Genomic DNA, 20245 nt, shown 5'->3' with positions numbered 1-20245 from the left:
CGGTACTATTGGCGCCCGGTATTGATATCGTAAAACAGTTTGCTCACATAAGTCTATCGTCAATATTGTTTCATAACGTAATTGAATGAGTTCTCACGGTCGACACGGTAGTAAGCCTGCGCCCAGCATATTGTCTAATATTTTCGATTAATTTGAATAAAATTGAGAACAAGCCAGATCTTTATGGTCCTACTGTTTCAAATTCATACTTTGACTATAAATTGAGATAAGGACTTCAAAAAGCTGGCTGCCAACCTACACTTATTGGTGAGGCGCCGCTAGAAGAAGAAAAATCTCATTGTACTCGTATATCTAATTTCCATAAATCGCACTTAGCTTAGATGTTTTGTTTGCATCGTCGATAATATATTGCATCGTCACCAAGGTCCCTGGCACACCTACAATAACTTAAGGCTGCTCAGACTGCTAATTTACAGACTTGATGACTCTACCGTAATAACAATGACCATTTATCACGCATAAGTGAGTCATTGCTTTGCATTATTCTTAAAAATCGATGTTCTTTACAATTTAAATAAGAACATTCTCTAAATTGTTTGACTGAAATTTATTAAGAAAAACCAATACCTTTGGAATGGTCTCTTTAAATAGCATGGACTGTATAAATATCAGTACAATTACCTGTTTGTGACAGCTATTCTATCGGCGTAATAAGAAATGTCGAATGCCGAGACACAAAAGGTTTGAAACAAATCTTTGGAATTGTTACAGAACTCTTTCAAACTTCACCTTCAGAAAAAGTATTTAAAATAGAAACAAAAACACATTACGTGTTCTATGTATATAATGTTATTCTACGTAATTACTTTGTATTTTATTTCCATAACCAGCTAATTAACAATATTACATGAAAGAAAACTCAATACTAAATAAATAAAATTCTATTCAACCTTTTCAATACACAATTTTCAAGGAAACCTATCTAAGAAGGAAATATGAAGGAAGTTACTCTGAGATACGTAGGTACTTGGGTAACGGCCAAACGAATCGATCGATTTCCTCTCATTGGCAGACGAAAACAACACGTATGAAAAGGATTCGTGTACGATAATCATCCTGTAATAGTGCCGAAAATAATGCTAAAATCGATGAACAAACCTTAGTATTATATTATTTCACTTTCTCTATTTTTTTCTTCAACAGTTAAATTAAAGGACAACTTGTGAAAACTTAACTAAAAACTATGCTTATAAGATTTTATTATTTCGTTCCAAGCTCGAACTCGCAACCCTCAGCTTTCAAGCTGTACACGATACAATTTCTTAATTTTAGTATAGTGTATTAAAATTGCTGTCAAACTAAGCGTATTAAGAGTCGAATTGTATATTTTAATATGGTTGTAAATCAATAGTAGATAAAGTTAATAAAAAAACATAATCCGAGTCACAGTAAATCTCACCTGCGTCTGCCACCACAGGACCTAACGGATCAAAACGCACTCGATGTTCGACAGCAGCGCGTGCAGCGCAAACGAGGTCTGAAAAGAACCTATGCCTCCTTAATGCTAACTCATCTCGACCCACCGGCGTGGCTGGAGGTTCACGAGGCCCTTCATTTTCACCAGATTTGCTAGTACTAGCATTATCCTCGAACACTTCGTCATCTTCCGTATCAGACTCTTGTTTGATACTAGATCTATGCTCGGAAACTCCGTTACTACTAAGCGTCGTAGATTTTAGAATCCCAGAAGATTTGCGCCTGCCACCAGGACGAACATCAACATTAGTTCGGGCTAGCTCTTGTTCTAGCCGCGCTAACTCTTCTAGTGTAGCAGAATCTCGGCGGCAATCTACCGAAAACCTTTTAAAATCTAGGCGAGTTCTCTTGTAATCAACGGAGTACCTTTTCTTTGAAAGATTGTTTGGGAGCACTAGATCTAAAGTGTCCATATCTCCCGATTCATCAAGTGCTTCTTCATTATTTTCGTTTTGTACCGGTTCGTCAACACTAGACTGTGGAGACGTTTCTTTATTCTCCTGGCTTTCACTAATTTCTTGTTCTATGGTCTCTTCCACTATTTGTTTTTGTGAGTCTTTTTCCTGTGGGCTGCTTTGCTCGCTTTTCGGTAACTTTTCTTTTACCTCACTGTCTAATTCAGGTTTTGAATTCATTTTTTCAGGTTCCGATTTGCTCTTACTAATTTTTTTACTCGGTCGCGCACAGCAACTTTTAAACATAATTATATAGTTAAATTTTATAATATAGAAATTTCATTTGCAAACATTCAACGATAAACTTTGAAGGCAATTCAACTAACGTTAAAACATGTATTATATCATTTTACGAATAAATAATCAAAGACCGCAGGTCGTAGTAATATTATTAAGTCAAGATTTTCATTTAAAAGAAATCGCAAGCCATAACAGTGTTGTGACACGGGAGGTTTACGGAGGGTCGGCGGCCGGCCGAGCGCGCGGCGGCGGACGACTGGCGGCACTGACGCAGGGCGGATGCGCCGCCCGCCCGGCGCATCCTGCCACCCGCGCCCACTCGCCTCGCAGCCAAGGGATTTAGGAGCTCAAAAAAATGCCTACTCTCCTCTCCCGGCTTTGGCAAAAGAGTTCAAATACATGACCATAAAATAAATAATGTCGTAGTTAAATATAGACCGCTTTCGAACGTTGTTCAACTGGAATGTTTTCATGTGTGTTCTTGAAGACAACATGATTTTTTACAAAAAAAAATAATATCACAGAACATGGAATTTAAGAATATTGATTAACTATATGTTATTTGAAAATTGCATTATATTGTATGTGTTAGATTCAAACGAACGAATTGTATAATTGATGGTTACTCGTTTACAGCGTTTTCGCACTTGACTTTCGACAGTACGAATCGTTATTGACCTTTGATTGAAGATTTTTAAACAATTAAGGTCCATAAATTGACTCTAATTTTCCATGGGTAAAAAAGAAAACCCGATATGATTCTCAGTGTTTATACGTATGTAGTGGATATAGACTTGGGAAGAGTACTGTACTTTTGTAAGACAACACCGTCACCCGCTGTTGTTAACGACTCTCGGCCGGGTGCCGGTGGCTGAGCACGAGCGGAACGCGTCTGCGTCACACAACACAAAACACCTCCGAATTTCTAAAAAGTGCCGTAAGTAAGGCACTTTATACATAAATTAAACCATTTTTCTTGGCGTGTTATTTACCCCTGCAGATAAGCGAAGTTGCTTTTTAAAAGGGGATGCCGCATGCGTGTTTTACATCTTGTTAGACTGAACGACGACGACTAAAAACACTGTCCGCGTTAACTTAACCTCCACGAAATGATGATACCGATTCGATTAAAAGTGTGTACATAATTCAACTTTAAGGTACTAGACTGCGACTAAAAATGGATTAAGTAACACCTTAATACAATTACGAAAATAAAAGGACGTGATAGGTTCAGAAAAAGATTTTTTTTTTAAATGCTGAACTGTTTTTACACAGAAAAATCTAAAGGTAATCTTTTATAATATTAAAATAGTTAGTAAGAAATTATGACCTAAATAAATAAGTTTTAAAATGGCTTCTGCACCCTAACATTAACTTTTTACAATGAATCGTTTATGGGTTGACGCCTTAACGAGTTGACGACCAGATCGTTACTGTAACCCATAAAGATACAGCGTAAAGATATACGAGAATAGTACTAATGTTTAAATACCAATTATTGTTATTGAAATGTTTTATTTGTTCAGAAGTAAACTATTTTTATGTGTCTAAATAAAATTATAATATCAAATTGTCAAAAATAAAACTATTGTAGGACTCATCATCGTCCTAGCCTTTACCCAGCTATGTTAGGGTCGTCTTTCATTCTAACCGGATTCAGCTAAGTACCAGTGTTTTACAAGGAGCGACTGCATATGTGACCTCTTCAACCCCTTGGCAACACGATACGACTGAGACTGGTTGTCAGACTTTCTAGCTTCTGACTACCAGTAACGACTGATAAAGATGTATGAATAACAGCCCCACAATTTAACGTGCCTTCCGAAACACAGACGAACTCGTTATGAAAAAGATGGTCACCCATTTACGGACCAACCGCGTCAAGCGTAGCTTGACCTGTGAATTGTGATCGATCCACTTATGCAGTTATAGCTTAGCCACGAGCTTCTCGGAGGGCTAAAGAAATACAGCCAGAACAGAGAAACATCATTTGTAAACATTTCAACTGTCTAGCTATCACATTTCAAGGCTCTGCTGTCCGTTTATGGAAGGACAGACAGCAGCCTTACTAGTAGGGTTCCCCTTTTATTTATGCTAATATAAAATGTCAATCCTTATTTTTATTATTAGTTAATTTCTCATTCTAAAACAAATTTACTTCTAAATACAAAACCATTTCTATATCAATGTTATCCAGTACCTACTACCAGTGGCTTCGGCAAAATCAAGAATTCAAAATTAGTAACAGTGCTGTAATTATAATCATAGTGTTTCTTGTTTAATTTGAGACGACCTTGCCAACAGAAATACCTTGAGATGAGTTCTATACAGAAACAACTCATCGCAAGGTATTTCATAAACTAATATTAGTATGTGTTACATGATGCAACAGCTATGACTTCCTTCCTCTGTATACAATAATTTATATTCAATATTGTTCGCTTTGACTTTATATCATAACAAGCCCACTTTGTAGGGCAGTATTACTTTATAATCTATGACACTCACAGATAATCTGCCTTGATATTGTCAGAATGGATTCTTTGTTTCAAATTATTTTTAGAATGTTCTGAGATATATGTCACAAACTCAAAAACTTCACCGCCTCTACTTGTTATTCTTAAAATTATTTACAAAAGATTATTTTAAGAGTACTGACATAGAAACTCAATTTTAGGATTTGTCATTACATGAACTGTTAATTAGATTAGAAAATTTATTCATTAATTGACATATGTATTTAATTTTAGAAAAATACTGTAGAATAAACTCAATAGCTAAAAAAACTGACCCAAGCTATTCCCATTTGAAATGTATTTTGACCTGTAAATAAAACCCACTTTTATTCCCATGGGAGACATAAACAACATCTACAGGATTGCTCCCAGTGGCCTAACAACCATAAATGTATACTTTAGACTTGGATGAATAATGTGTAAGCTGGTTTGTGGATGAGTTTTGTTTATTATCACATTCTATTTTCCAAGAGTACTCAGACATGCAAACAGATATGTGGCAGAAAGAACACAGATTGTAAAGTATTTGCATATTACTTGGACAAAAGGAAAAAGATTAAAATAGGTATTTTGTTAATAAAACACTAGTTCAATAAAATTTATTTGGATTATCTATGCTCTTAGAATTACTTTTAGTATATGTATAAAATATTGATTTAGTATATGTATTTGGCCACTTATAAAATCAATTGATTGAAATAATCTTGACAAAGGATGTTAAGATCAGCTTCTACAGCTGACATAGTGGGCATAACAAAAAATTGTACATTTCATAAAGTTAAAGTGTTAATCAACATATTAAATCTATTCTAACACATAATGAGCCTTAGGTATCCACCGTTTTAATTATATAGATTAATATTCCAAACATTGCAGGTATTATTGATTCTAGAAACAATATTTGTGGTATAGCTTTTGCGAACTGAATGGGTGCCAATACTATTCTGCTATAGTAGGAGAATGCAATTTTTTGGATAAAAGCAAAATAAAATCTTAGTGTTACTTTTCTTGCTATTTCACGCAAAGTTCTACCTGTCCCGTCTTTCTACCCCGCCTAGTACACACAATCAACTTTAAATGCAACTTGTCGGGTATTATGTTAGTTTTCCATTAGCTTAAAAAATTTAAGTTTTTCTAAAAAATAAGCTTTAGATTTTCAATATATATGTGTTTTGCAACACTTAGACATTTTGTTAGAGAATGGTAAATCAAAAAATGACTCTTTGTTTTGGAATATCGGCGTCTAATTATAATAATGACCTGGCGTAGCGTAATCTACAGTAGGCGTGTATCAAAATACATAAATAAATATACAAACACACTTAGAGATAAACATGTTTATCAACTTACCACTCTTATCTCGTTGTATTGACTCACTGCTGATATGATTATCTAAATGAGAATTCACTAACAATTTACGTATAAAATAATATAAAATTCAGTCTTTTTAGGTTATTTGTCAGATAATGGCTACAACAAAATCGGCATAAAGTCCCTGTTACACGACTATACGCAATCAATTAACCGATCTTATTTTCGTATTAATTTCTAAATGTCACCAGAGTGTAATAGAAAAATGGTATTTTTTTACTTTAAGCATTCAAATCAATATTATGATGATAATATTGATAAATTTTCTAGTTTTCTTAAAAACCGTAAATGTATAACGTGGAACAGAGTAAAAATAGAGGTTGGAACGTAGTCGCTCGTCGCTCGTTTGCAGCGACAATCTGGTAGAGCGACACCAATTTAAATTTATTGCGTTTCGAAAAGTCGCTGCTTCATAGAGTCGCTGGTCGCTTGTTTGCAGCGATAAATCTGGTCAGGATACGACCCTGTGTTGATGATTTCCTATCCTCGTTCGTAACCCGTGGCAGTGATACAAATGAAGGAAATAGAATTGCATAAAAATAACGGTACAGTGGGTTTTTTATTCCGTTATTTACAGGAATTAATTTAGAGACCGTTACAGCACCACTTTAATATAATCTCTATCGACTTGTCTCGACCGCTTATTTTTTTCTTTCCTTTTCTCTATTCTATAGTATATTAATTACTCAACATTTTTATCGCTGCATATCACGTGACCAGATTTGTCGCTTCAAACGAGCAACGAGCGACTGCAAAGGCTGTAGCTCAACACTCTCAGTTTTGTTACGTTACCTTTCCTGCGACCATATTTTGTCGCTTGTTCGAGACGCGGGAAATTTAAAATGGGGTCAAGTGATCAGATCTGTTGCTGCAAACGAGCGACTATGAGGCTACGCCTTTACAGTTGTTTTATTTGGATTGAAATGTGAAGTGCATGTCCTAAGCTTGGGCCAACTTTAAAGCTTTCTCAATAAATTAAAATGATAATCTCAATTCGCAGTTTATTATGCCAAAATGACACGTATTATTTAACTGATTTAACATGCGCAAATAGTCATTGCTACTAGGGGCCCTAAAATATAAACACTGATGATTATAATGAAGTGATTTAATAAATAGATGCTATTCGATAAAGATAACTTTGGTAGAAAATTTATTGAATACAGACGAATAGCTTTGTGATTACGATCAGACAAATGAATAACTAGGTACAGAACTACAGATATTGACGTATTGGGAACGGATGTAAGTGCTAGTCATCTCTGTTAGCAGTGTAATAAATCCGGAAACTCATTTATATATAACAACTTTTTAAATATGGGCTGAAAATGGAATCCCCAAACACTGGTGTCTTGAATACACCCGCAATTTCCGTGTTCAATGATAATTTTTAAGACGGGCAACTCTTCATTAATTAAATACTTCACTCACAGCTCACGCAAAACAGGAAAATTAAGCAAAGGTTTAATAATCTAGGTACATACGGTGTGTCTTTTTTATAGTTAATGACTGATAAATTTCGGTGGTAAATTTATTGTTGTTTGTGTTGTTCCACACTAGATGCATCTCTTTTTAGAACTTATTTTTACACAAAAAAGCGCCAGCCTCTTTCATTACTCATTTCGGTCATAGGTTAGAGACAGCAACTATGGGATTTTAAATAAAAATATGTAAGAAAAACATATGTGGTTTATTGACATTCAAACTCACCCAAGATGTAATTAAAAGATAAGCAAGTTTCTAAAATATGCTAAAATAACGATAGAAAAACAATAAGAAAAGATTTCATTCAGTACACTTTATTTAAAAGGCACATATAACACCACGAATAGACCAGTGCTCGTGCTAACCTACATAGAACATAATTTTTTATTCGTTTCTGCCAACAAAGGCAAACATACAAACATGTACTTGAATATCCTTACCTACAATAAACCTGAAATCATTTTGAATGTACGCTAAGCACACTTCAGACTATAAAAATAGTGTATTTAAAACGATTTCGATAATAAGAGCGGTCTTACACTTATAACAAACATTGCTGAATTATGCGTTGCAATATATTATCTACTTTATAAGTATTGTTTGCCATGGCAAATGTCCTTTATGCGGCGGACGGAGTGCAGAAAACTACAATTTTTAGCGCCAAGTGTCGTAGCTAAGTCAAAAGTGTTTTAATTCGTGTACTTCATAATGTAACGCTTTCATAGCGCCATTTTGCACTAACAACAATTTTCTTTATGTGCTAAGTAAATAGTAGGCATTTACTCCCGAAACACTCAACCGCTATTTCTAAGTTATTCTATTTTCTAAGCTTACAGAAATATATCTATAAGTGACAAATACACTTTAACATAATATTAATTATAATAATTTAATATAGTTTCGTATGTCTCGTGCAAAATGTTTAATCCTAACACGAAAGCATTCTACAACAATCCTTTAAAACTTCAAAGATATAAAATATTAAGGACAACATAACATAGTCGGTAAATATAAAATTCTATTGAAACTTCATTCAGTACATATACATATAATTTAAAACACTATATAAAGGACCATGATATCTGTTCAACTCTATTATTTTTCATGTAATCAATGTGTCCATAGTATATTATCACATTATTTTCCTTCGCCAATAACAACCAAATCAATAACCTAATATCACGACCCTTCAATGTATTCTACCTAAAAGGTGAACTAAATGCACTATTTGTTATAAATACACAATTTGTACACATGTTACGGTTTCTCTCTTCTAAACTTAACTAAACCTTCAAACAGTTTTATTGCATACAGCCTGAATATTATATTAAATATAATATTTGCTCTGTGAATGTTATGAAGATTACTACTAATTTTATATTTTTATCACTGTTACATTTTTATTGGTGGCTAGGGTTTCTCACTAAATACATTAATATTTTGGTCGAAGCTGACATAGCCAAATATAAGGAATGCAAAATGATTTGAAGCACTTTAAAAAAACAAATAAATTATAGCAATTTTTTACATTGAAATGAGTAATAATGTTGTTCTATTTGACTAGTATATGAACAGAAAAATAGATTCAAAGGACAACATAATTTGTACATCAATATCGGTAAGTCATCACTTATGGCATACCATAAAATGACATAAAAGTTTATTACTAGTTTTTACAATATGTGCATGAGTTTCGCTAAAGCCCTCGTAATTAGATTGCGACAAAACCTTATTTACACTGAACATTTTTCTTATTTAAGCCCTAAGATATACAATAGATAAAAACTGTCTCAGAAAAACATCTATTGTAAAATGTTACAAAATATCTGGATTGGATAGGTATTGTGATTGCTCCCTTAAGGTTCCCTTCTATAGAGTAATACATTCTGTACTGCTTAGAACCTACGACATTGAAACTTTTCTATACTTGAAAAGGAGCTTACATATAATAAGATCATTTCAGGATCTCAGTTGTGACAAAACTCATAGTTTGTATGTACTACAGAAAATCAACAGGCAAGATTTACTAAACATAAATATGTACCATACCTAACGTACGATTACATAAAATATAAATACAATATTACTAGTTGTTGCACTTTGCATGATTAATGCTACAATTATAAGATATTTGTTCTCCTCAGACAAATATTTCAAGCTCATTGTAATATTCGTGTGTACTGTGGGTTAATTTCATTGCTTTCATGATAGCTCTCCAATAGGCGCGTTCTGAAGCCACAAATCGTGAATGAAATTGTATAAGTCATCACTAACTGCCACCTGGAATTTAAGAAACTATTTTTTTATTAAGAATTGACATATTTCAACATATAAACAGAACGCCACACCAACTGTGCGCGTCGTGTCGCGGGTTCGATCTCCGCGTTGGACAAGCATTTTTCGGATCCACGAATGCTTGTTCTGAGTCTGGGTGTCTTTGTGCACGTGATTTGCTTGTTTGTAAAAACAGAAACAAACAAAACAACCATGAGTGATTTTAAGATTGTTAACGGATTGTCAGGAAAAAAGGTTTACCAAAAGTAATGGATAATAAAAATTACTATAATGAAACTTTCCATAGTTAAGAAGGAGCTTATATTATTATAAGGTTTGGATGAAGAAAACCATCTGCCAAAAACTCAGAGAATACAATATGAATAGTTTTAAGTTGGTAAATAACCCTTTACATTTATTTAATCTTAATGGCAGTAACAAAATTTATGCAGCGAGCACAATTCTATATGTATAAGTACACCCTATAGTACCTTCAACATGTGTGTTATTATACAGCTTCTATAAATGTTAACTTCGCTATTATAATATGTAATCTGACATGATTTAACGTCACAAAAACGATGTTGCGTGTCTCCTTGCTTAACTAATACATACCATATCATACCAAGGTCTTATACTTAAGGTTATTTCTAATCATGATTATTAAACAATGAACTTCAACATTTATTTATATCTACACTGCGTAACAAAGTTCAGAACATTTTAAAACATGATTCATTACCTATTTGAACCTTGAAATACCTTTGATGAACTCAGAACCTTAGAACTGTTTTACTAATTAAAATAATACAATGCTAAAAGATATTATCTATACTAATAAAGCTGTAGAGTTTGTTTGTATGTTTCAACGCGCTAATCTCAGGAACTACTGGTCGAAATTGAAAAAATATTTTTGTGTTGAATAGACCATTCATCGAGGCTATAAACCATCACGCTGCGACTAATAGGAGCGAAAATACAATGGAAAATGTGAAAAAAACAGGGCAGGTATAAATCATAACTTATATCTTCTAACCACGGGGACGAAGTCCCGGGCAACAGCTAGTTATAAATAAAACGATTTAATTATTTTCGATAAATCATCCTAATTAAATATAGCTTTAGGTGCTAATTAAAATACTTGTGGTTCTGCCTAAAATTAATCTTATATCAATAATATTGTCTAATTACGTATAGGTACCTAATTCAACCGACCTATCTTCAACTGCGTCATAGCATCATATTTATAAAATGGTGATTATGAGTATAAATAATGTTACCTTATAGGGAGTTGGGTTTAAGTTCCGTTTGATGTCCTGTCGCAGAGTTCTGAGTGAAGACTGCACCCTCTCCCTGACCTCATGCAGTGGTTTTGGCATCGTGTGTATACGTCCATCTTTCCAATACACCTGTAAACAAATGTTTTGGTTAAGAAGGATGAAAAAATCTATTTCCGAGAATAAATAATTAATACAAATGTAGACACAAATAACATCTGCCTTGTATTTATCATAAACACTAGGCCAATGCTAATTTAATTTTGATTGTTTAACAAGCTATAATAAACACTTCGATTAAAAGGACGACCCAGTGCGAATAAATAAAAACAACTACAGCCTCTTCAGTGACATAATAACAAGGTTGACGTGTTATTTAGTGAATCTAAACTTCAGTTTTTTTATTTGTTGCTCCATATTGAATTCTTATGACGAACGTAGGTACAACTATTATCTAATAATAATCGTAGATATTTATGATAACAACGTGTACGTTTTCTGTTTATACAATAAAGCTTGACTTCTTGCCATGTAAAATAAAAAATATAATTTTCAGCAACACTACTATTGAAGTCTACATATTAATAGGGGTTTACCTTATACAGGTGTTCAACTTTGCTGGGTATGACGTAAGCTCTCTTCGACTCTTGGAAGGGATGCCTACAGAGCACCTTCTGGCCGACTTCGGGAGCGGGCTCGGACGAGCGCTGCAGCAGGTCGATCAGCGCGTGACCGTCAGCACCGAATAGTCTGTAGGCCTGAAATATATGGACACCAATGAATACTATATCCAGTATAAATGTTTAGGAGATAATTGATATTGATGTTGGTCTTAGAATTCATTTATGACGGATCGAATCAATTAAAAGTCCGGTGCCAAAATGCTAATTTTAGCACCTATTATAATCATACGATGCATCACGAATAATGAGCATCAATCATAAACTGATTTTACAAGTGGAGTATTTGAATTTCGTTCGTTATCTAGATACATGTAAACAAAAATGATCGTGTCTCGTCAAGATTCTTGTACCACGTGATTTCTGACCCGTGACCCTTAAAATAAGTAAGGACTCATTTAATTCGCCAGTCGTCGCTCGCGGCCGTTCAATTGATGCGTACAATTACACAACTGCGACTCTTGACATACTTTGCATAACATATCGTAATTACGTTGTAAGACAGGGCGTGATAAAACAATACTATCTATATCTCTGACTTAATACCGGCAAATAAAACCATATAGTAAATAGTTCAGTGAACAATCAATAAAACAAAGCGACAGAATATTCGTAATTCCTAAGACCTTGCGTTCGATGATACTAAACAAGTTTATACCTATCTATTCATATTCATGACGTTGGTATATTTTCTTTGATAACACGCATTGGTTCAGGGCCGTACGTTATTCGATATTCAACTGTAATTTCTTATGTTTTACCTAATCTCGTCACAGTATAGAACATAGTTTTATCGAAGTATTACAGCAAACGTTTGCATATTATGTTGCGAAGTCAATGTAGTTCGGAACAACAGTGAGTTAGTGAATGTTCGCTATAATCGATCCGAGTCAAAGTTCAACGCGATGTGATTAGTAGTTTGCAGCTAACTTCAGCAAATTCCTTTTATCAAGATACGACTCGTTTTCATTTATTTGCAAGTTTCATGACATCAAGTTTGTATTCATTATCAAAGCAATAAACGCGAAGTGCGAGTTTTTAATTTTCCTTACGTATGGCGTAATGAACTCATTAACTGAATGAAAAAGGTTTGTATCGAAGAGGTTGAAAGGAGGAAAGATTTGTGTGTACACACCTCTTTGTGTCCAGGTATAGTCACTTTGCCCACATCTTGACTCAGTTTGATGCGCGGCTGTCCATTTATTTCTGTTAGCTTGTAAACACACCCTAGAGCGGGTTGGCGCTGGCAAGTTACTGAAAAAGAAAACTTTTTGTGAAATAGGGTGTGGCACATCAAGAATTATCGTCATAAAAATGCCGCGCGTTTTCCTTTAGTTGCAGTTTTCTCGAGTCGCGGTGCAAAAAGTAAACACTATTTAGTAGGAATAATGTATAAATTGTGAACTTCCTGAAATATTATCGCGTTGAAGATATTCTATGGCGTGATTTAGAAGTACAAACACTATATCATGACAGTGTTTTATAGCATGTTGTTTTCTTAAAATAAATTATTTTATATTTAAACTAAATATTTGCAAAGGTAAAAAAGGGATGAATACATAGTAAGTACCTAAATGTGTTCCAATCCCGAAGCAGTCGATTTTGTGTCCTTGTTCATTCAAACTCAGAATAGTTTCCTCATTGATGTCATTAGAGGCTACTATGGTTAGCTTAGAGAACCAAGGCAGTTTGAAAGCTCCAGCAATGCTCTCGAAGGTCTCCCGCGCTAGCACAGACAAATAAGCCAGATCACCGCTGTCGATACGAATACCGACGGCTCTGTATCCACAATCGTGTAGCGCTAGGGCCACGGCACAGAAGTTTAGTAGGCCACTCCTGTTAAGAAACATTACTTCAATACTACTATTAATAGAAAACAAAATAAGCGGACAAAACAAAGTACCTACTCAAGACAGTCACATAACTATCTGTTACAGGGCGTGCTCGTTTAGAAATATCTCAGCAACTACTTATAGACCAGGTTAATACTTATAAATACCTAGTTAATAATATACTTAAAAGTCTCGTGGATGTGTTAAGGTAATGCATGAGGTCATTCGCAATTACGTAGGCATACAACTAACTCGGTAACTACTTGTTTACTTGTTCCTTGAATGTCAGACAGTTTCCAGTCGAGATTGTTTTGTACTATATAACAAGGTGCATGATGGTTGCTGTACGTGCAATACACTGGCTTGGTTACTGTGAATGTGTGCATATCCCTATACAATGCAACTGTGCCCAATGACTATCTGCCTTAAACTTGCATATAGGGCACGACAATACGTCACACTGAAGCAAATATAAAGTTCCCGTCGGACGTGTTCTCATTTATATACATTCGGTTGTACATGAAGCATGTCCACATACGCTTCACTGAAAAAGCGAAAAAAATAATAATGTTGAAACTACGGCCATGATCGTTAAGTATTCCCAGCGGAGTCCCGGAGGATAATGTGTTACTGAAAGTGTGCTTGCATCATGTCATCCCTCTCGATGTTATGAGTACTCATGCCCTAACGATGGGTTATGTTAAATGAATTTGCAATGCCCGGACTCAGCCAGAACACAAATATAATCTAAGTAACAAACAAATCACTTAAAATATAAATGAAAATGCAAAACAATAATACAGGTTTATCAGACACCAAATGTCAATGAGTTGTCTATTTGCATCTTTACCTCAGTGTGCGTTCGACCGTGCTAAATCCATATGTATTATGTATAGTCGGTGATTTTAGTACTCTAGTACCATTGGTTCCACAGTTGCTATTGTAGCCAGAATGCCCATTCATATTATGCTGCCTGTGTCGTGACGGTAAGCCTTGAAAATTATACCTCTTGACATCGTACGTATCCACTAGAGCCAAGAAGCCCGAGGGGAATGCTAGGGCATAGGATATGAGGGCAGCTAGTTCGCCGTCGCTCGCTTCCTCTGGAGATATATCTATGATGGCGGACACTCGTTTGCGCCACTCTATCGCCAGTTCGAGGAGGTTGCACGGCTCTTGTGTCTCTGCGTGCCTTATTATCACAGAATTTATGTCCTCCAATGTGCTAAAAGATGTGACGAATGAATGTGCGTGAGTCCCTTTGACAGGTATGTTAAACATTTTCCCAGCCAACACATTACTTGTGCCATCAAATCCACCTAAAACAAAATGTTAAACAATAAGTACCTAATATTTCTCCATAAAGTTAATACGTAATGCATGCCATCGAGCTTTTGTATAGTATGTGAGCACGACATACAAGGTCCGAAATACTTTCACAGCAAGATATAGACAAGCTAAAGGTAATTTAAAAGTTTGGTAGAAGTCGGTACGTGAGCACCAAAGTGGTGAGACATTCAAGGGCAAGGTTCGCGAAACTTGCCTGATTAAACCTATTAACGAAAAGTATATTCGCTATTGGGGGAATCTTATGAGTCAATGGCGCGGCAGGGTGTTTTATATTGCACAAGTTTGAATAGTAGCCGCGAGCTTCGTACCAGGCACCGAGCTTGCCAGCCGCCCCACCGGAGAAAACACGCTAATACAATCAATACAAAGACAAGTTAATTTTCACCACAATACCTTTAGAAAAAATATAATATGGCCTACATAAAGCCGCAGAGTAGGTACCAGGTAAAGCCACTGCGGGAAAAAAGTTCTGAAACGGATATTACGTATGCTAAGACCTCGAAGAATTTAGTTAGTATTTTGTTCAGTTTAAGGCTGGTGGTGATTGGTCTTACCAATATAAGCATATTTAGAAGCCGACAACCCGCCGTCAGGTCCCTGAGCTCGTCGGAGTCCAAATTCCAGCAAAGATACATTCTTTCCTGCGACCATTCTGTATCGGGCTGCGTTCGTTGCCATTAAGCTAAAAATTAAACGTAATTAATAAATCTTAGTTACTATCCTACATATTTTAATACTATAAACACAAAAGTTTGTATGTATGGATGTTTGTTCCTCTTCCGCGCAAAAACCGAACGGATTTAGACGAAACTCGGTACACAGATAGTTCATAACCTGGGCGACAATTCCGCTATTTACAATGGCCGATAAATTAATGACAATTGGGAATATTCGTATTATTCTAAGCACTTTTTCAACACAATAATTGGAAATTCAGTACGGGCGGAACACTCACGGTGAATACAATGAATTTCAAATTATTGTGTTTGCAGATTCTTAAGAAATTAGGAATAGTTTAAATCTAATCCAATTGCCATTCAATCATCGGTCATTGTAAATGTCAGAATCGGGGCCCTGGATTAACACATAGGATAGTTTTATAAGGATTTCATATTCCTAAGGAGCCTTTCGATTTGTAGTGGGCCGGCCCGCGGGCATCAGCTAGTTATTGAATATGGGTATCTTAATCAGGTATTACACAATAAACTGCTATTCACAGACATAAGTCATGTAATCATGACAATGAAAAAAGACGTGCAATTGTGACGATGAAATTGTTTGTAGGTACCTGCGTCATATTCTATCACACACTTTTTGTTCTCTATCAGTTAATTAGATTCCATCAAAAGGTTTGTCTAGAAAACAATGGTGAAAAAATCTGTCGATAACACAACACGAGCGTTTGTGCTTTGTCCTTTGGTTATGTGCAAAATCAATTACTGAGAAGGTACGGTTACTTTTGTACAAAATTAAATGGTTACACTTACAGCACATGCTCTATTATATCTGCGTGATTTTAAGAATTTATGCGTGAATTTACGTTAGAGGAGCAAATATAATTTTCAATACGTGTATGTATTTTAACGTTGCTTTTTGAGGTACCGTACTCAAAGGTGCCGTACGGAACGCTATTACTGAGGCACCGCTGTCTGGCCGTTTGTCACCAGACTGTATCTCAAGAACCATGGTAGCTAAATAGTGGAAATTTGCACAGATGATATACCTATCTCTATTACTTATAACAACGAATATTAAAAATCAATTTGTTATATTTTAAAAATTTGAGGGTTACCCAATCACAAAATTATTTTTCAACCAAACGATTAGTTTTTCTATACCCTATTTGTCCGGAACCCGCAGTGTAGCAAGTCCAACTTGACCGGTTACTTAGATTACATATGATAAAGGTAATTAATTGCACGTCGAAGTGCCTTTATCAACGATGATTAGTTAAGATTTTGAAGTAACAATAAAGTTTTATAAACGAAGAGCTAAATTTATTTAGGTAGATACTTAAAAGTAAACAATCTTACAATAGAGAATTTACACCTAGGTGTTTCCTCTTATACAAACACATATTAAATAAAACGACTGATTTATTTCAGTGCTATATTTGATTTGGCTATCTATTGTTGTTTTACATTCGTTTCTAGTCAATCAGACTATTCAGAGTTTAGACTTATAGACACACGAAGATTGTTTACCTTTTAAGTACCTAGAAACTTTTGAATATGTCGATCTCTTTACATTAAATAAAATTGCGAAACGCGAAATGTAAGAACTCTCGTTCCAAAAATGCGAAGCTGAAACCTAGCAACGTTTGCTCTTATCTACGTAATAGGTACTTCAAGATGTAGCAAAGGGTGACTTTCGATATTAAAACACTGAAACAAAGCTGGCAATTATCTGATCCACCCATGCCTAACCACTATCAGATAACAGGTCATATACTAGGTATCATTAAAAACAAGGCTCCTATCTATCTATATATAGCTTTAGTTACCTACCGAAAATCTTCGATAAGAACTGTATGACAGGTAAAATAACAACACTAATAGCAATAAGGGTACAATATATTTATGGAATTAATTATTTACTCGTTTTTTTTTACTTATAACTGTTAAAGTATGTATGAATATTTTGTTTGTATGGTGACCTCAATTCTGGTGTCCAATTTCGTTTGTTAAGTAATAATTTATGTTCAAAGGCATTATTATATTATATTTATTGACTTTTGTACCGATAAATGGGTTACTTTTTTGCACAGGTAATTAAAAAGTACTTAAAATAGTAACGTAAAATTTTAAAATGAATACCTAAATGAAACTTTTATATATGTTTACATGTTTTAGAAGCGAGTGCTAGATTGTGTTTCATTTGTATGCACATGCGACATGCGCAAATCGTCCTACAAACAGAACGATTAAACGAAGCTAAATTACTACAGAAATGATAAGGACATGCTATGTTATTATTGTTATTTTATAATGTTACTAAATGCATAAACAAAATAAACTGAAGTTATCTATAACAGAATATACCTACCTAAATATAATTTCGAATGTTTAATGACTCAATAAATAACTATTTTTAATGATAACTGACTTACCTTGCGAAATTGACGAGAGTTAATAAAGTGGTCTCCAACAACTGAGCAACAATTAAAGGTCCTTCAACTCGTAATAAGGGAACTCTGCAAAATTTACAATATTATAAGTATCAAAATGAATTTAAAAAATGTTTTTTCTTACTATAGTAATATTTTATTAGGCATGAAAAATAAATACAGCCAGGAATCATAGATTCGAAACCTGTCATTGGTTTAATTTTTTTTATTCTTGTATAAAATAGTATTAAAATGTATTGAATCAACACCTAATAGAATAAAAAAAGAATTTTTATAAAATTTTATTTACTATTGTTTCAAGACTACAAATTAAGATGTATTTATAGTCTTAAAATTAAAGAGATATGACTTTCAACTACAGTATACAGTGAATGGAATCTTTAAAACGGTTTTGGGTCATTGCACCGGTGACTTTGTTGCATGCATTTAAATAATCAATTTTACAACAGGCATTTATATGCAGTCTGATAAATTGTAGACAACACAGAAATTATAATTTGAGAATGATATTGATAAGTAATCATGTTTTATAGGCTCTGACAGTACAGTATCCACAGAACATGATAAAATTATTTGTGTTTTATTCATACTAATAATGATTACTACTGCAAATTTGAATTGGAACATTAACAAATTATATATTTTCTTATATCAGCCCAGATTCTCCCAGTACTGGGTATAAGCCTTTCTCTCATCCTTAGAAGTGGTTATTAATAAGTATATGAAAATAATGAAATATATTATGAATGGCAAACCTTGGAAATACCACAGAGCCTTCCTCAATAGCACTAACTCTTATATCCTTGCAAGTTAAATCCTTTAAGTATGCAAAGAATTCAGGCTCAATATTATCTGGTAAAGTCTGTTGCAAGTATAGTATATCTGAAAAGATATTAAATTAATTATTTGCAAAAAAAAACTTTATTATTAATTATTTTTATTAAACAAGAAATAAATAAAATACATACCACTGTCTGAATAATGAAAGTTCTCTAAAAACTTCAAACATTCTTCAAGACCAGCAAATATAGTAAATTCTCCTTGGAATGGATTTGTACGGAAAAATAAATCAAATACAGCAACATCATTCACTTTTCCAGACTTCCAATAAGCATAGGCCATAGTAATCTGATAAAGATCTGTAGAACATAGAACATACTTTTAATGGATACAAGAAATTAATTAGAATTTAATTACACTCCCTAATTACATTGCCCTTTTTAATTATTAACATTCCACAAAATGGTTTACATTCACACAAAAATACAGAACAATTATTTATTTTAAATCTTAATATAATTCAAGTAATGTATGAATTAGATGAACAATTAAAACACTTATAGAACAAAAGACAGTATTGTTTATAAATACTTAATCATTATTTTGAACATGGAAAAGTAAATTTATTTTCATAAAACAGAACTGTAATTTAAATTCTATAGTAAGTTAAAGGCATATTTTCTTTAAATCTATTAATGAAATCATTTGTACAAAGTACGTTTACATTTGACATTTTAAAATTCGCTCCAAAATAAATTAATAAAACTCACCAGTGAGCAGAGGTTGCACAATACCATTTTGTCGTGCCATCTGTCTATTGCTATTTGATTCTTCACTCGACATTTTCGATGTAAGTAATTAAGCTACTGCAGAAACGTTTAGGAACGTGAGTTTTAAATGGTATCTGCCGAACGACTAAAATAAGTAATTTCATCGTGATCAAGTGGTCGTGGTTATCAGCGCGCCAAACAAAATTTGACGGATAATCTACGCATGCGCACATGATCCTATTGACTGTGAAGTTTAAAGGTCATTTCTGAAGGTCGACTTAAGGCAATTTCGAAGACTGCAAGACTTTATTTAACACTTATAAAATAACTTATAAAATATTCCAACCATTTATTACAAATTTACTTGATTGAACTTGAGTCACTTCACTCTCATTCGGTTAAAATCGTCTTTGATTTTTAGCTGTACAGATTTGACTTCTAGTCTTTTAAGTCAACGAAGCCATGTACTACTAACTTACCATTTTGCAGATTTATAACTGATATAACGCAATTCAAAATACGTAAACTACGGAGATCAAGTAGTTTTATAGTATTTTAGCAAATGACATAATTTCCATTATGTCAATGAAT

At 34.0% G+C, this 20245-nt stretch overlaps 2 protein-coding genes across 7 annotated transcripts in view; both read right to left on the bottom strand.

The window, feature by feature from the left end:
* LOC113502194 (adenylyl cyclase-associated protein 1) overlaps positions 1-6144 on the bottom strand; it is a 32012-nt gene extending 25868 nt beyond the window's left edge. For both annotated transcript variants that reach the window (XM_026883638.1, XM_026883639.1), the window contains exon 1: positions 6059-6144. The gene's annotated coding sequence lies outside the window, so the exon portion shown is untranslated. The remainder of the gene's footprint in view (positions 1-6058) is intronic.
* A 1609-nt stretch (positions 6145-7753) lies between these two features.
* Positions 7754-20223, bottom strand: LOC113502186 (nicotinate phosphoribosyltransferase). 5 transcript variants are annotated; one of them, XM_026883622.1, is made up of 12 exons: positions 20134-20223; positions 19655-19799; positions 19073-19243; positions 18860-18986; positions 18087-18170; positions 15532-15659; positions 14478-14946; positions 13366-13631; positions 12931-13049; positions 11712-11873; positions 11119-11247; positions 7754-9859 (listed from the first exon to the last, which is right to left on the bottom strand). In XM_026883622.1, the coding sequence occupies exons 2-12, from the start codon at positions 19725-19727 to the stop codon at positions 9767-9769; spliced, it is 1821 nt and encodes a 606-aa protein (XP_026739423.1). In that variant the 5' UTR covers positions 19728-19799; positions 20134-20223; the 3' UTR covers positions 7754-9766. The 5 variants fall into 5 exon arrangements, with proteins under 5 accessions (XP_026739423.1, XP_026739422.1, XP_026739424.1 ...); XM_026883621.1 differs by lacking the exon at positions 20134-20223 and having other exon boundaries at positions 19655-20076; XM_026883623.1 differs by lacking the exon at positions 20134-20223 and having other exon boundaries at positions 7754-9844; positions 19655-20075.
* Between the last annotated feature and the right edge of the window lie 22 nt (positions 20224-20245).

The sequence above is a fragment of the Trichoplusia ni genome, chromosome 16, assembly GCF_003590095.1.
Source record: "Trichoplusia ni isolate ovarian cell line Hi5 chromosome 16, tn1, whole genome shotgun sequence".
NCBI classification, from domain to species: domain Eukaryota; kingdom Metazoa; phylum Arthropoda; class Insecta; order Lepidoptera; family Noctuidae; genus Trichoplusia; species Trichoplusia ni.
This window is presented reverse-complemented; position numbering and strand designations above follow the sequence as displayed.

Excerpts from the sequence above, each read along its gene's own strand:
- LOC113502186 (XM_026883622.1), bottom strand. The coding sequence starts at position 19,727 with ATGTCGAGTGAAGAATCAAATAGCAATAGACAGATGGCACGACAAAAT. Across the intron at positions 18,171-18,859 it reads GGCTCTGTGGTATTTCCAAG|AGTTCCCTTATTACGAGTTG; the intron begins GTTTGCCATTCA and ends TAAATTTTGCAG. Across the intron at positions 11,874-12,930 it reads CTATACCTGGACACAAAGAG|GCCTACAGACTATTCGGTGC; the intron begins GTGTGTACACAC and ends CATATATTTCAG.